Raw genomic sequence first — 14,191 nt, forward strand, 5'->3', positions numbered from 1 at the left:
AAACAGTCGGCTTTACACTGAAATGAGTAGAAATTGGTTTTATTCAAATTACTTTGGTTTAAAACACTCTTTGCTACAGTTGAGCGATATATATCTATATAGTCAAACTCCACTTAGTAATATCTACTGAATAAAAAAGTGAAGAAGATTAATGGAAACCCATGTTAATTGAATAAAAAGATCTTAAAAAAATTCAGCAATTGGACTGAAAACAAAAGATACGGCCAACAAATGGGTATCATACCGTAGCATTCATAAAGATATCTAATGTTGCTGAGTATCTGTCAAGGAAAATTCAGTGAAACAAATTGTGCGAAATGAAATACGTTAAAAGAAGGAAGAAGCCGTCATGGTTCTATAATCAAATGGATATCCACATGATACTAAGAATCACATCAATGGCTTGTCCGCTTTCTTTTATGGTTGTCATTCCATCTTTTTCGACATTCCAACAAGCAGCATGAGCGGCATGCACACCTCGAGAAGGATGATCATCCGGTAACTTTTGGACCAATGTAGAACTGACAACCCATTTGTAGGATTGTGTTTTCTTATTGAGGGCATTCAAAACGCCATACTAGGATAATTAGAATCTGTAACAGTTTTTACATTCAATTCTAGATTACATACAATGACAGCTTGGTTCATTTCGGCACTCTTCTCACCATCGTATTCAGTTGCTTCAAGCACAGGCTTTGAAGCTTCCTTACAAATCTCTTCAAGTGTTGTAGAATTTAAAGGCTGAATACAATCATTAGTAACAAATTCTATTGACAGAATACCGACATACGCAGCTCATTGTGAATGGAAGTCGTTTCTATAGGTTTATGGAGACGGATCAATTGCGACTTGCAATTTAAGGAAAAAGGTGAGCTTAAGAATAAAATGATAAGGAATCAGACTATTCCTTTACAAAATAAAAAAGAAGATCTCATCTTTTATATTTTGATTCGCGCCTTCTCGCCGGTACTCTGGGACCATTGATTTAACAGAAAAAAGCGAAATGAAATTTCTTCGATTATCGAAGCTTCCAAATGACTAAAGAAAAATAAAGAGAGCGATCCTCACATTTATTTAATGTATGAGGCATTAAACCAACATCTAGTTTCAGTTCGGGTACAGTTGAATTGAATTGTGCAAAAGATCCTATGTTCTATTTAGAAGAAATGGCTTTCTGAATATTGAGACAAAGTACACATGAACGAGAGATGTCTCACGGCCCGCATATAGATGCCTTAGAGAGAATGAATGCTGAGCAGAAGATACCTTTGGTTTTGAGCCAATTCTAACGCATTGTATTGACGAGGCAAAAAAGAAAAGAAAAGAAAAGAAAAGAGAAGAGAAGAGAAGAGAAGAGAAGAGAAGAGATTTTAAATACAGCCTTACTTTGAATGTTGATGCCAACTCATCTACCAGACATCGTCAAGATAGTTTTAGCCTCGATATATTGGACAGGATGCATTATCAGAAGTAGATGAATGTTATATTCATTATGAGCATTCGTCTTTCTATGTCCTGAAAAGCTTGGATACTGCTGTCATGTACTAACATCCGGTCTTTCATAATAAGTCCCTCTTTTATTTTTATTTTCGTACATCAAAGAAATTCTAACAGAGGTTAAGCTTTTAAATAATAACTACAACAATTAGCAATAAAAAAATCAGCTTAAATACACACTGTTCAACACTAGTAAGCATAGAAAGCATTATGCAAAACGAAAAGTATACTTCATGAGATTCAACTCTTCCTTTTGGCTTCTTTTATTTTCTTTTTTTTATTTAAAAAGACTGAACAAGGTTGTGATATCAAGTTGCTTCTGGATAAATTCTGGCAATTAGAGTTTTCAATGTCTTATTAAAGCTGGAAGGGGCAGCCTATACTTCTGTGTTATAGATTCTTAACAAAAGAAGGATTTCATTTCGTCTGTGGCTCCTAAAAAAGGAATTGCTTCACGAGCTGTTGTTTTCTACCTGGAGAGTCGATTTCTGTTTTTGACACTTACAACCATGTTGAACAGTCGAATTGCTGAAAAAGAAAAGGAATATGCTTCCATATGTAAATTAAGAGATATTTCTCAAGAAATGTCTAAAAAATTGGAGCTTTTAGCCGAAAGACTAGAGACTTTAAATGATGGTAGTGAAGGTATGTTTCTTAATCCCCAAACCCAGTTTCTTTTAATGAACAGGAATTACTCTGTATAAAGACTCTTAAACCAATGTCTTCATCCTAGGTAATTGGCCATTTTCGATTTATGAGGAGTTTCAGTTTACGCAAAGAAGGTACCATTTGTAAACTTTGCAATGATCTTTATATCGTTACTGTTTTTAACATTGTTATTCTTGTTCATGCGTCTTCATCTTTATTTAGTTGAAATTCATTTCTAGTTTATTGAAGCCTATTCGTTTCCTTTTGCTAACCGGTCGTACTTAGCTGTGTCTGAAGTTTTACAAAACTGGCCTACGATTTTTGAATCTATACAATTAGCTTCTCAGAATACAGAAGCTCTAGTGCGAGTTCCTCATACTCTTGACCAAAATCAACCATTGAACCCTTCCTCACATGAATAAAGATCCAAGGTATAAAGATCCAAGGTGTGAACACAGCATGAGGAGAAAACTATGTTACTAGTTTCTTTATTTATTATTCTACAGCTCCATGATTCAACTTTGATAGTTGTGGTTTCTGCTCTGATTGTATACTTACATACCAATCCGGTTTTTGTTGGTTTGTACATCACTTACATTATTTTTGACATTCCAAGTAGGAAGTATGAACAGCGCTAATAATTACGGATGTATTGATTGCTTTATTGTTCTTGATTTTGGTTTCCTTTCCCTATTCTGGCATTCTGCGTATGTACTGGCAAATTACGTATTATTTTTCAATTATTTCTTTCTATAAACTGAAGATAATTGATTGAAACGCCCGTTGATATATGGACTCTTAACACCTCTGATTCAACAAGTCAAACCATACCTCAGCCATTTGAAGGACCAAACTCAGAAATTTCCGTAGTCGTTAAATACGATCCCAGATTGATTCTTTTTCATTTTTTTTCTTTTATATTCTATTTTAGATAGAAAGACGCGCTTACCTGCCGAAATTTTGATCTCTTGAAATTGAATTCACTGAAAAATGTCTATTGAAGTTAGTTCCCTTTTGCATTCTGGATATTCTCACCCACTGTTTCGAGAATGGCAAGCTACACGTTCCATTACGAAGTCTGCATTAATGTACCCAATCTTCATTACAGATGATGATGATGCCAAAGTACAGATTCCCAGCATGCCTAATCAATATCGATGGGGTGTAAATCGTCTTCAAGAGTTCCTTAGCCCACTTGTTGAAAGAGGACTTCGCAGTGTTATTTTGTTTGGTGTTATTACAGATTCCTCTAAAAAGGACCCAAGAGGTTCTATGGCCGATTTAAATGAATCTCCTGTCGTAAAAGCCGTTAAAGAGATCCGTAGATTATTCCCTGATTTGGTCGTAGCTTGTGATGTCTGTTTATGTGAATACACAAGCCATGGCCATTGCGGTATTCTTTACGATGATGGATCGGTGAATAATGCAAAGTCCGTTGAACGAATTGCCCAAGTTAGTGGTAGTTATGCTTTGGCAGGTGCCCATATAATTTCTCCTAGTGATTGTATGGATGGTCGGATCAAAGCCATCAAGTCAAAGCTCATGGAATTAGATCTTTCTCACCGCGTCGCTGTCATTTCTTACTCTGCAAAGTTTGCTTCTGGTTTCTTCGGCCCTTTTCGAGATGCTGCCGGTAGCGCACCCAGTTTCGGTGACAGAAGATGTTATCAGCTTCCCATGAATGCTCGTGGTTTAGCTCGTAGAGCCATCCTTCGTGATTTGCGTGAAGGTGCCGATGGTATCATGGTCAAACCCGGCACTCCCTATTTGGATGTTTTAGCTGAGGCTGCGAGATTGGCTGAGGATTATCCTATTGCAACTTATCAAGTTTCTGGTGAATTCGCTATAATCCATGCAGCTGCCAACGCTGGCGTTTTTGAATTAAAGCAACACGTGATGGAAACCATGCATGGCTTTATGCGTGCAGGTGCTTCCCTGGTTTTGACTTACTTCACTCCTGAACTCTTAGAATGGTTGGACAATTAACTTTTGATGTTCATGAATGGACACTAAAAATAGATGCTACTTTCTTTTGCAGGTACCTTTGAACTAAGATATGGAACCTACTTCCGGAATTTTATGCGAATAATTTCGAACCACACACATCATATATTCTAAAAAGAGAAAGCACATCGTACGAAAACTATAGTTTGACAAGCTACTGAATTGCTTTCATGTTGCTGAAATGACTAATAATTATGTTTGTTTTATATACATCCGACACTGTAGGAATGAAACAATTTTATGTTAAAACTTACAAGAAAAAAAGTAATAACAGTCCGAGAAATGCATTCATTTATATCAAACACTAAAACAGGTACCCAGTACTTTACAAAACGAAGTTGGGCTAATTAATTAAGCAGATTAGATGAGGAAAATGGGTAAAAAATAAGACAATTGTCAACTTTGAAATAGATATATGCCAGGATGCACAACAACGCACAAGAAGAGCTCAAATGCTAAAGAGGGTATTCTAAACCGTCGAATACTCGTCAATCAAATTCTCAAGCAGCAAAAGTACATAAAAACCTTTCGGCTTTTTCGTACACATTCAGATGCAAGACCACTACTTAGGTTTTGCAACGCAGCATGAAAGTAAACGTAAATGGAATTTCTTCCTGGATGAAGATTTTGGAGTGTAAGTTTGGGATAATTCATTACTCTTCCGCTGATGCTCACTTTGTGCTCCAAATTGACCATATTGTTGTCCACCACTGGAACTTGGGGGCAACCTTGGTTGAGACTGAAGAGCAGCTGTAGAAGAACCTAATCTTCCGTGTCTATTAGATTCATTTCGCATTGGCTGGACTGATTGATACGGAGGACTGACTACTAACTGTTTTGGGCTTAACTGTGGCGCATTATTGCGGCTTCTTGTATATTGAGGAACAGCAGCTTGGCGCTTAGCAGCATCTTGAGCATGACGGTGATGAGCAGCATGTTGTTTTGCAGCACTATACTGCCATCCTTTGCCGTTGTTGATTAATGTCCAATCAAACTTGCCATCATCGATTTCATTCAAACGCAACAGTAAACTGTCAAACAAGTTACGTAAATAGTCATAGTCCGGCTTTTCATCGTAACTTAAATTGCGAACGTACAACATGTACTGCATAAATTCTTTAGGAAAACCATCGCAAAGGTCTTTTATAGGAGTCATTTGTTTTTTTTCACCAATTTTCTCATATTTCTGTTTATTCGTGGCTGCCTTTAATCCTTGCCAAGGAAGACTGCCCCGAAGAAAGTACATGAAGACATGACCCATTGATTCAAGATCGTCTCGCCTCGACTGTTCACGTCCCAAATGTGTATTGATCGACATGTAGCGTGCTGTGCCAGAGAGACTTTTGTGCTCATTGTATGGACGATGTATATGCGTTTTTGGGTCACGATACTGTTTAGCCATACCAAAATCAACAGCGTAAATCAAATTTTCCACCTTTGATCCATGGAGACCAATCAAAAAATTATCCGGTTTAATATCTCGATATATGAAATGTCGTTCATGTACGGATTGAATACGGGTTATCATTTGCTTGGCAATCATAGCCACGGTCTTGGGACTAAAGCGTCGACCACAATAATCAAAAAGATCTTCTAAACTAGGACCTAAAAGGTCCATGACTAATAAGTTGTACATTCCTTCTTGTCCATAATAATAGACGTTCGGAACACCATCTAAACCGGTTAATTAAAATGTTCTTTTTATAGATAGCTAACAGCTTTAATTTTACATACGGACTCCCATCAACAGCTTGTAAGTCAGATATTCGTCCCGTAACTGAGGAACTTCGCTTTTTCTTGACTCCTAAAACAGACGTTAGCCATTATTTTCGAACAGGGGTTCTATGGAACTCCAGTACACGTACAAATTTCAATGCAATTGGCTGATTATTCACCAAATTAACACCTTGGAAAAGCATACCAAACGATCCTTCTCCAATTTTTTTCCCAACTCTATAGTGAACACCAACAACATTGGAGTGCGACGAAGTTGAAGACATTCTATCAATCCGTTTAAATGAGTGAAATTTCTATTATCTTAATTTATTACAAACGAGCGGGTGATATTGTCAACGACAACTTTTCGATGCACAAGCAAAAGACGATTGATTAACACAGGAAATGAGTTTCTAGTCAAACCAAACTAAGTCCATTAAAATAACTTTAAAATGAACAAAAATTCAGGATAATTCTTACAGTTGACGACCTCAGAGGTCCCGAGGTTGTCAACACCGTGTCTTGAGGAGGGTAAGTTGCAAATGCCCAGTCTCACATACTCTTCGTAATATTCTTAAAGGCCCGATGAACATCTTGTAATAAATAACTGAAGCTATCTTAAGGTTCAAGTTTTTACGTTTTTTTTCTTGTAAAAAGATGAAAGAAAAAACATAATTTAGAGGAAGGTGGTTCTTACTGATTCTACACGTTCTTTATATATAAGTAAACGATATCCATAATTAGATGAATATGTTAATGATAAAACAACAACCTTGAACATAATATTTATAAGTGTTATTAAATGAAATCTCGTAGACAATTGGTACAAGAAGGTATTCCCCAAATCCTTTTTAAAAACCATCACATGTAAGAGACATGCTAACGAACCAACTGTTCAGGGTTGTTTTTTCTAAGTAATGTTTCAAAAGATGGCTTTCACGATGTAATACTTTGATTACTTCCTGTGTATCTCCAAACTTTGCAGGTGAGTAAATCATGGCGATGCTACCATAATTGTTTTTGTCAAAAGCAAAGGATAAAAGAGATGTAGGCTTTGTCAACCCTTCTTGAAATAAGCCATTTATCGTCGTTAAGCGTAATGTTTGATACAAGGCGGTCATTCTCACTTCGGCTTCTATGACTGCATCGTTCTTGTCTTTGGTATCTAAAATTTGAGACCACTTATCATTTAGAACGGCCCTTCGCCAAATCGTATCTTCAAAAAACCTTTTCGCTTCGTCAGTCAGCCTTGTAGTTAGTAATAAACGCAAGGCGAAATAATAATCAGTCATATCTTCCACTTGAAGTTCCTTCTTTCTATACAAGGAAAAACTAAGATATTCCATCAATTCTGTAACTGGTACTACTTGGTGATCAATCAAGCATTTGATAACTCGGTGCATGACTTGTCGAGCGAGGACAGGAATAGGCTTACCATCTGTTATTTCCTCAATGGTGGCTTCCACCAGTTGATATTTTTTCCCTTGTAATTGAAGGCGACGGACGACCGGCATAATCGTTTTTTCAATCATCTTTTGGATGTGGATCTGTTCTAACTTTTGTTCTATCAAGACAAGATCCTTGGATTTTGCCGGTCCCTTTGGATTTGCATATAAAAAGATCTTCCCTAGAGATAGCTCGATTTCTTTCTTTTCAATCATATTTTGTTTTTTGTTAGCCAATTGCAATAATCTATGTGAGGCAAGCTCGTAATTTTTTTTTCGCATATCGTGCATCCATGATACTTCATTATAGCCTCTATAGTTGAAGTATTCTGTAAGAAAATTTGATTCGTGTTTATCATTGTTCAATAGTTCCACCGACATTCCTTTTTCAACGTAAAAATCATACAAGATAAAAGCAAATTCTTGACCAAACTTTAAAAGATATCCCTCGATTTGCTTATCAAGTTCTTTTTTAGTAAAAAATTGATAGCACAATTCTACAACTGACCGGTAGTCCCGATATTTCTCAGCAACACGCAAGGCATTTTTGCCCTGACCGATATCAAATAAAGTTTGAATCCAAAATTTTCTATTCACCGCAAAAGCTTCTTCCAACTCCTTTTCAAGGATTCCATCGCCTTCGTTTTCTCTTAACCAACTGAGTCTTTCAGCATAAGCATTAAAACATACTTCAGTCAAAACAACCAGTTGGACCTGCATGTTCAATAAAGCATTTTTAATAACATCCTTGTCTTTCGACGGCAACTCTGTTCCACAATCTCTCTCACCTTGCTGGAATTGAAATAAAGCAGACTTTGTGAGCTCAAACTGCCGAGTAAGAGCTGTTAAAACATCTGGCGTAGAAGTCCAGGGTACTTTCTTTTCAAAAGATCCAGCGCTTATATCATAAATTCCTTGAGTATCAACACGATAACTTAACGCCGACGATAAAATGGCCAGAATAATCTCGTTCGACTCTAAAATAACATTCATGACTTCGACTGGAAGTTCTTGAACTCTTGCTGCGGAATCAACACAAAAATTATGAGCTTGCATTATAAGTTGCTCTATGCTACCGATATTGCGCATGAACCAATTTCGAACAGATTGATTCAGCTGGGTTTCCTTGCCCAGCTTAAATATGATTCTTTGAAAGATTAGCGAACGACTCGCCGTGCTCATCTCTAAATCTATAGTTGTCCAAAGGGACCTTGCTGCATTGCACTTTTCACCTAAAATACGCAAAGAAAACAGTAATTCATCGCTTATATCATAGGGAATTTCTTGAACATAGCGAACTAAATTGTTCAAATAGATTAATCTTAAATCCAAATGCTGTATTAATGAAGGCAGGACAGGAGGTAAGTGAGAAGAAGCAGATGTCAAAATTTCTTTTCCAATTACGTAAATTAGTCTTTCAATTTCAGAAACCTTCAACTTGGGAACTGTTTTCCAACTGAAATCGAGTGGGTTCTCATAAACATAGCCGTAAAAAACTGCTTCTTCAATTTTCTTTTTCAAGGATTCGACAGCATCTAATTGTTGAGCATCGCTTTGAATTTGAATTTCAGTAACACCAGCTTTATTTGTCACAACTAAACAAGAAATCTTGGGATCAGTGCGTGGCGATCTCAGACCTGATAAGAGTTGTTTGCATCCAGATGTTATAATTTCGCCGGAAACGTTAGAATTGAACCGAATAATATCCTCCCGAAAACAATACATTGTGTTATAATCATAATTCATGCGGGTATTTAAAATTATTACGGCACTGGGGGACACAAGAATGAAACACGGTCCAAAGGAAGCATACTGAATTTTAACCTGTTGTTTCTTCGAGGAAGTATAGCCTAAGGAATGGACAAACATTAAATGAGGATTTGCTATATTGGAAAAATCACACGTATAAAGAATATACTTGTGTTCTAAACTACGTTTCCAAGAGCAAAGAAAGGTTATTGAATCGCCATCTTGAGACGTAATTGCAGAGTCGACAATTTGGAAATCTTCAGGAACCATTTCGGCTTCTTCTATAACCTTCAAAAACATAGGGGCAAGATCAACTCGTACGTGCTAACTCTGTTAGTAATATATCCTTATTCAAATAACTTACATTAAGTTCGCCCTTCAAATCGTAAATATCCACTGAACCTGAAGAATCAGTCACATATAACAGGTGTCGGAAGGGGGACGAAAGAGGTGGTGACATGATAGAAACAGCATGAGAAGCAAAAGGATTTTTTAATTTCAACTTTTCAAAACATTTTGATATTAATCCACCATGAGAGGCCACTGTATTTAAACAGATTTTTGGTATACCAGAGGAGTCACGCAGACTGATGGACAAAAGTCGACCATAATTTGTGGATACAATGTACAGAAAAGGATTTGCACAATATAATCGTAAGCAATGCTCATTATTTGATAACTTCAGTTGACTTTCCATTCCCTGAGGTTTCACTATGGGTTGAGCGAGAGCATTTCCTATACAAGTCCAATAAGCAATACGTCCACTCACGGGCATCAAAATTAAAAGCCCTGGATCTCTGTCTGGGATGTCTGAAGAAACAATCGCTGTTAATGGATTAGGCTGAGGAGCATTAGCGTCACTTTCTTCAGGCAAAGGAAAAGTAATTGTAGGAGGATCTTTTAAGGTCTGGGAATGCTGGTAACTAAACACATAGCAAGCTCTTTTAGAGTTTAGTAATACATATCCCAGTTCTGGATAACAAGTTCCAGTTAAGGAAAGATCTATTGTCTGTTAATTGCAAATGTTCTAATGCACAATTTGTTTACCCGTACTTACCATTAGAAATATCAGAATGTAATCTTTTTAAGAGAGGAAAAACATGAAAGTAATCTCCCTTCAACCAATCTGGATGCAAGAATGTAATACTGTTCTCATATGGTCTTGTTTCAACAGAAATGCGCTTTGACTGTTCAGAAGCAGACGAATTTACATTCTTTCGTTTTCCGAGGACTGTACTCATTGTTTAAAAAAAAACAATGTTCTTACGTGAGTATAGAACCCGTTGAAAACAAAATTCTATGAAAAGCAAGGTAAATTGGGTCTGAGGAGAGTTTGACGCGTTAGGATGAAGTCTTCCAAATAGCTCGTCGGACCTAATACCTCTTTCTTAATTTACTCTATGAGTTTAGAAAGAGAATAAACTAAAGTGTTAAATAAATAATGTCTTCAATATCGGGAAGATAAAAGTTGCTGTTAGTGCATCCTCTCAAAAAAGTGTAACGGCAAGTCTTATGAAATAGCTATAACATAGTTCTAATTCAAATCTGTTCTTCTACTTGCTAATAGCACTTAACTGTTGGATGTAATCCAATATTAAGATTCGCCTGCTTGTGAGACTTTAGCAACATTATTCATACAGGTAAAACTGCTTTTATGCTCATTAATTTATTATTCTTAATGTGAATATATAAATGAAAAAAAAAGGGTTTGTTTTGAAGCAAAAGCACGAGAAAGTATTCTCCTCCAAAACACACTAAATTTGATAAAAGTATTTCAGGGAAGGATACGCGTCTTATAGTTATACCTAGTTATACCTAAATAATACTTGATCGGATTTTTGAAATTTACTATACATATATATTAAGGGTATTGGAAGCTCAACACGAATCAGGGAAAAAACAAAGTATCTGAGTTCTTAGACTAGATTTTGTTGTTGCTCTCTACTTTTACTTCTTTCTTTTTTAGATATTTAAAAAGTTAAAAAAAAAAAAAAAAAAACAACAACAACAAAATGGGGTTCAAAACGAAACAAAAGGATTTTACAGAAGAAGATTTGGAACAAATACCTTGCCCTCTTGATCCCAAACACACTATCGCGAGACATCGAATGAATTATCATTTAAAACGATGCAATGCACGACCTATTCAAAGAACGGATCCGTACTATTGTCAGGATCTGAACGTGGAACCTGTTGATGATGACTCGAAGCAATACCAGTTCGAACTCTCTCAGCTTCCAAAAGAGGAAATTCATTCGTGGATTGAACTGTTCATGCGTGTTGGTAATGTCCTTCCCTCCCCTGATACTGAAGTACTTTTTCATCCTATAATGCATACTAGATGGTAAGTTCTGTAGAAATAGATTTGTAATTACAAGTGCTAACTTCACTAGGAATGAGTGCGGAAATAAGAAGCATGCTGTTCAACAGGTAAGTAGTGCTTTCTCTGAAAGTAGCGTTGGTTCCTCAACTAACTTTATTCTTCGAGGCTTCTTTATTAGGTCATATGGAAAAGTCATCATTCTTTGAGTCTCCGGAAAGCGTTTATTTCGAATTTGGGGCGGGCCGTGGTGAGCTGTCTCGTTATGTGCATCACTGTCGGCCCAATCGTAATGTCTATATTCTGATTGACCGGGATTCCAACAGACTAAAGCACGACTCAAGGATAATTAAAGACTCTGAAACTAATGGATGGTCAATTCCTGAAGTGATTCGCTGTAAAATTGATATTAAAGATTTCAAAATTCAGTACTTCGTGGATCAGAAAGTAGAAAGTAACACCGGGATTCAGAAACCGCAGTTTGTGTACTCCAAGCATTTGTGTGGTGCTGCTACAGACCTTACGTTGAATTGTATAAGGAAGGCTCCTCCTAATGCTGTTTTAATTGCTTTATGCTGTCATCATCACTGCCGATGGGAAGCTCTATCTTCCTATTCTCGTAATCAATTAGAAAAATGGGGAATTCACGGAGTCAAAGCCTTTCAAGTACTCCGTCAGATGACAGGTTGGGGTATAAATAGTCTTCGAGAACGCATGCATGCTTCAGGTGGTGCTGACACCCATTACAGCGGCTTGACGCATGAGGAGCGTGTTCAAATAGGATTAAAATGTAAACATATCATTAATACTCTTCGAAAGATTGAATGTGAGCAAATGGGTTACAACGCGCGCCTTGTATACTATGTGAATCCAGATGTTACATTGGAGAATGTCGCTCTTTTGGCAAAAAATAAGTAAAAAAAATGCAAATAGAATTAAAATAAGGGAGGTTGGTGTCTTTTTTGTGTTTGTTTAGTTTTGATTAACCGAAAGCAACACATGTTATTCAAACGAAATATATCATTGTTCTTTGAATTGAAACACTATGAGTTGGTAATTAAATTTGAAATATACGGAAAAGAAGAAGAAAATGGAGATTCATGAAATAAAATCAATAGTTGACTCTTGTCAAAAGAAATGGAATATTGAAGAATTCATACTCAATATCGTCTTGAACGGATAATAAGGATTGGGTAAAGGATCACGGCAACTATTGATTAATTTGATCATTAGTCTTTTTGCTTTATTGTAATTTCGTAGATAAGTCAAGTTCAATAGATGTGAGGAAGCAACTTTCGTCTTCTTCCTAACGATCCATCTCCAACATACCTACCTCTAGAGACAGTACCAAGAATCGAAAAGATGTCGAAACTACGTGTATTAGTTGGAGTAAAAAGAACCTTAGATTACATGCTAAAGCCTCGTATTAACCCAGCTAAAACTGGTGTTGATTTGACCGGTCAAAAGATGAGTGTAAGTGCCCCTAGTTGAAACAAGAAGTGTTTGGGAGAGATTGGAAGAATGAAAAGACTTTAAGAAATTAACTTGAGGGAATAGATTAATCCATTTTGTGATATTGCCGTTGAAGAAGCGATTCGCATCAAGGAAGCTCATAAAGACCGAGTTGAAGACACTCTTGTGGTGACAGCAGGTCCAAGCGCATCGGAGCAAATTCTTCGTCAAAGCTTAGCGAAAGGAATACAAAGAGCATCTTTAATTGATGTAGGGGATAAAGAGCTTGAGCCCCTTTCCGTAGCCAAGTTGCTGAAAGCTACGGTTGAAAAGGAAAAAAGTAATCTCGTAATACTTGGAAAGCAAGCAATTGACGACGATGCTCATCAAACAGGAGGAATGCTCGCTGCTATGCTTGGCTGGCCCCAATTTACTAGTGCTAGTAAGGTCGCATTTGAGGGTGAGAATGTTATCGTCACGAGAGAAATTGACGGCGGTGCGGAAACACTTTCTAGTCCATTGCCTGCTGTTATTACCACAGATCTCCGCTTAAACGTCCCAAGATTTGCCAATCTGGCTAAGGTGATGAAAGCCAGAAAAGCACCCCTTGGAAAGTCGACCCCAGAAGAACTTGGTGTCGCCATTAAGAATAGATTACAAACTCTTTCTGTGGAAGAGCCGGTTTCTAAGCGTCAAAATATCATGGTGAAGAATGTTGACGAATTTGTCAAAACCTTGAAGGAACTGAAAGCTTTGTAATGTAAGTTTTGAGAAGATGGTTCCTTAACGATCGATTTTTTTGATTCGTCTTTTTTTTTGTTAGCCACATATGTTTCCTCTATTTACCATTTTTCTTAATACTATGTTGCTCAATTACGTCGACATCCTTTTACTTTGCCATGAATATATACTTTGGAACATTCCGTTCAAGGCATTGCTACAAACGAAAGTTACGCAGACGCGATCAATCTTCTCCTTAATTCGAAATGATATTTAATAGGTAATTGATTTATTGCTTCTCTATCTAACTTATGTATCATCTTTTTGACCGTCCTTCGTTTTGATCTTCTTTTGTCTCTTTTGCAAGATGTGAGTCTTTTGGTTTATTTTTTCTTTAGCAAGATCAGTTTCGTAGTCCTTGTTTTTTGCTGGGAATATTTAGCTTTCGTTTGTACAGTGAGCATACCACCAATTTTGTATCTGTTTTTTCTTTGAAAAATGAAAAAGCTAATAAATAAAATTAAAAAGATTTCATTACTGGCAAAGTCGCCTATTATATCTGATGTGGAAAGGATTCCATATGTAATCTCAATGATTTTGTCATTTTATCTTTTACGTACTTACTATTAACACCTACATA

General features: G+C 36.7%; 7 protein-coding genes across 7 annotated transcripts; 4 read left to right on the forward strand and 3 right to left on the reverse strand.

The window, feature by feature from the left end:
• Nucleotides 1-23: 23 nt before the first annotated feature.
• Nucleotides 24-2,528, reverse strand: SOCG_04500 (dynein light chain Dlc1). Its single transcript, XM_013162246.1, has 3 exons — nucleotides 791-2,528; nucleotides 631-741; nucleotides 24-577 (listed from the first exon to the last, which is right to left on the reverse strand). Exons 1-3 carry the CDS (start codon nucleotides 797-799, stop codon nucleotides 362-364), a joined length of 336 nt encoding a protein of 111 aa, XP_013017700.1. The 5' UTR covers nucleotides 800-2,528; the 3' UTR covers nucleotides 24-361.
• On the forward strand, nucleotides 2,007-2,567 carry SOCG_04501 (DASH complex subunit Dad2; the record flags this gene model as incomplete). The annotated part of the gene is made up of 2 exons (XM_013162247.1): nucleotides 2,007-2,142; nucleotides 2,431-2,567. The coding sequence occupies 2 exons, from the start codon at nucleotides 2,007-2,009 to the stop codon at nucleotides 2,565-2,567; spliced, it is 273 nt and encodes a 90-aa protein (XP_013017701.1).
• Nucleotides 2,568-3,135: 568 nt separating this feature from the next.
• SOCG_04502 (porphobilinogen synthase Hem2) lies at nucleotides 3,136-4,131 on the forward strand (the record flags this gene model as incomplete). Its single annotated transcript, XM_013162248.1, has 1 exon — nucleotides 3,136-4,131. One exon carries the CDS (start codon nucleotides 3,136-3,138, stop codon nucleotides 4,129-4,131), a length of 996 nt encoding a protein of 331 aa, XP_013017702.1.
• A 310-nt stretch (nucleotides 4,132-4,441) lies between these two features.
• Nucleotides 4,442-6,449, reverse strand: SOCG_04503 (CK1/CK1/CK1-G protein kinase Cki3). Its single transcript, XM_013162249.1, has 3 exons — nucleotides 6,015-6,449; nucleotides 5,884-5,953; nucleotides 4,442-5,823 (listed from the first exon to the last, which is right to left on the reverse strand). Exons 1-3 carry the CDS (start codon nucleotides 6,147-6,149, stop codon nucleotides 4,712-4,714), a joined length of 1,317 nt encoding a protein of 438 aa, XP_013017703.1. The 5' UTR covers nucleotides 6,150-6,449; the 3' UTR covers nucleotides 4,442-4,711.
• Nucleotides 6,450-6,654: 205 nt separating this feature from the next.
• On the reverse strand, nucleotides 6,655-10,960 carry SOCG_04504 (nucleoporin Nup132). The gene is made up of 3 exons (XM_013162250.1): nucleotides 10,117-10,960; nucleotides 9,424-10,061; nucleotides 6,655-9,383 (listed from the first exon to the last, which is right to left on the reverse strand). Exons 1-3 carry the CDS (start codon nucleotides 10,298-10,300, stop codon nucleotides 6,717-6,719), a joined length of 3,489 nt encoding a protein of 1,162 aa, XP_013017704.1. The 5' UTR covers nucleotides 10,301-10,960; the 3' UTR covers nucleotides 6,655-6,716.
• Nucleotides 10,186-12,476, forward strand: SOCG_04505 (tRNA 2'-O-methyltransferase Trm13). Its single transcript, XM_013162251.1, has 3 exons — nucleotides 10,186-11,403; nucleotides 11,453-11,489; nucleotides 11,548-12,476. The coding sequence occupies exons 1-3, from the start codon at nucleotides 11,072-11,074 to the stop codon at nucleotides 12,295-12,297; spliced, it is 1,119 nt and encodes a 372-aa protein (XP_013017705.1). The 5' UTR covers nucleotides 10,186-11,071; the 3' UTR covers nucleotides 12,298-12,476.
• SOCG_04506 (electron transfer flavoprotein beta subunit) lies at nucleotides 12,414-14,104 on the forward strand. The gene is made up of 2 exons (XM_013162252.1): nucleotides 12,414-12,852; nucleotides 12,937-14,104. Exons 1-2 carry the CDS (start codon nucleotides 12,742-12,744, stop codon nucleotides 13,588-13,590), a joined length of 765 nt encoding a protein of 254 aa, XP_013017706.1. The 5' UTR covers nucleotides 12,414-12,741; the 3' UTR covers nucleotides 13,591-14,104.
• The last annotated feature ends 87 nt before the right edge of the window (nucleotides 14,105-14,191 follow it).

This window comes from Schizosaccharomyces octosporus (genome assembly GCF_000150505.1).
Source record: "Schizosaccharomyces octosporus yFS286 unplaced genomic scaffold supercont6.1, whole genome shotgun sequence".
Classification (NCBI taxonomy): Eukaryota; Fungi; Ascomycota; class Schizosaccharomycetes; order Schizosaccharomycetales; family Schizosaccharomycetaceae; genus Schizosaccharomyces; species Schizosaccharomyces octosporus.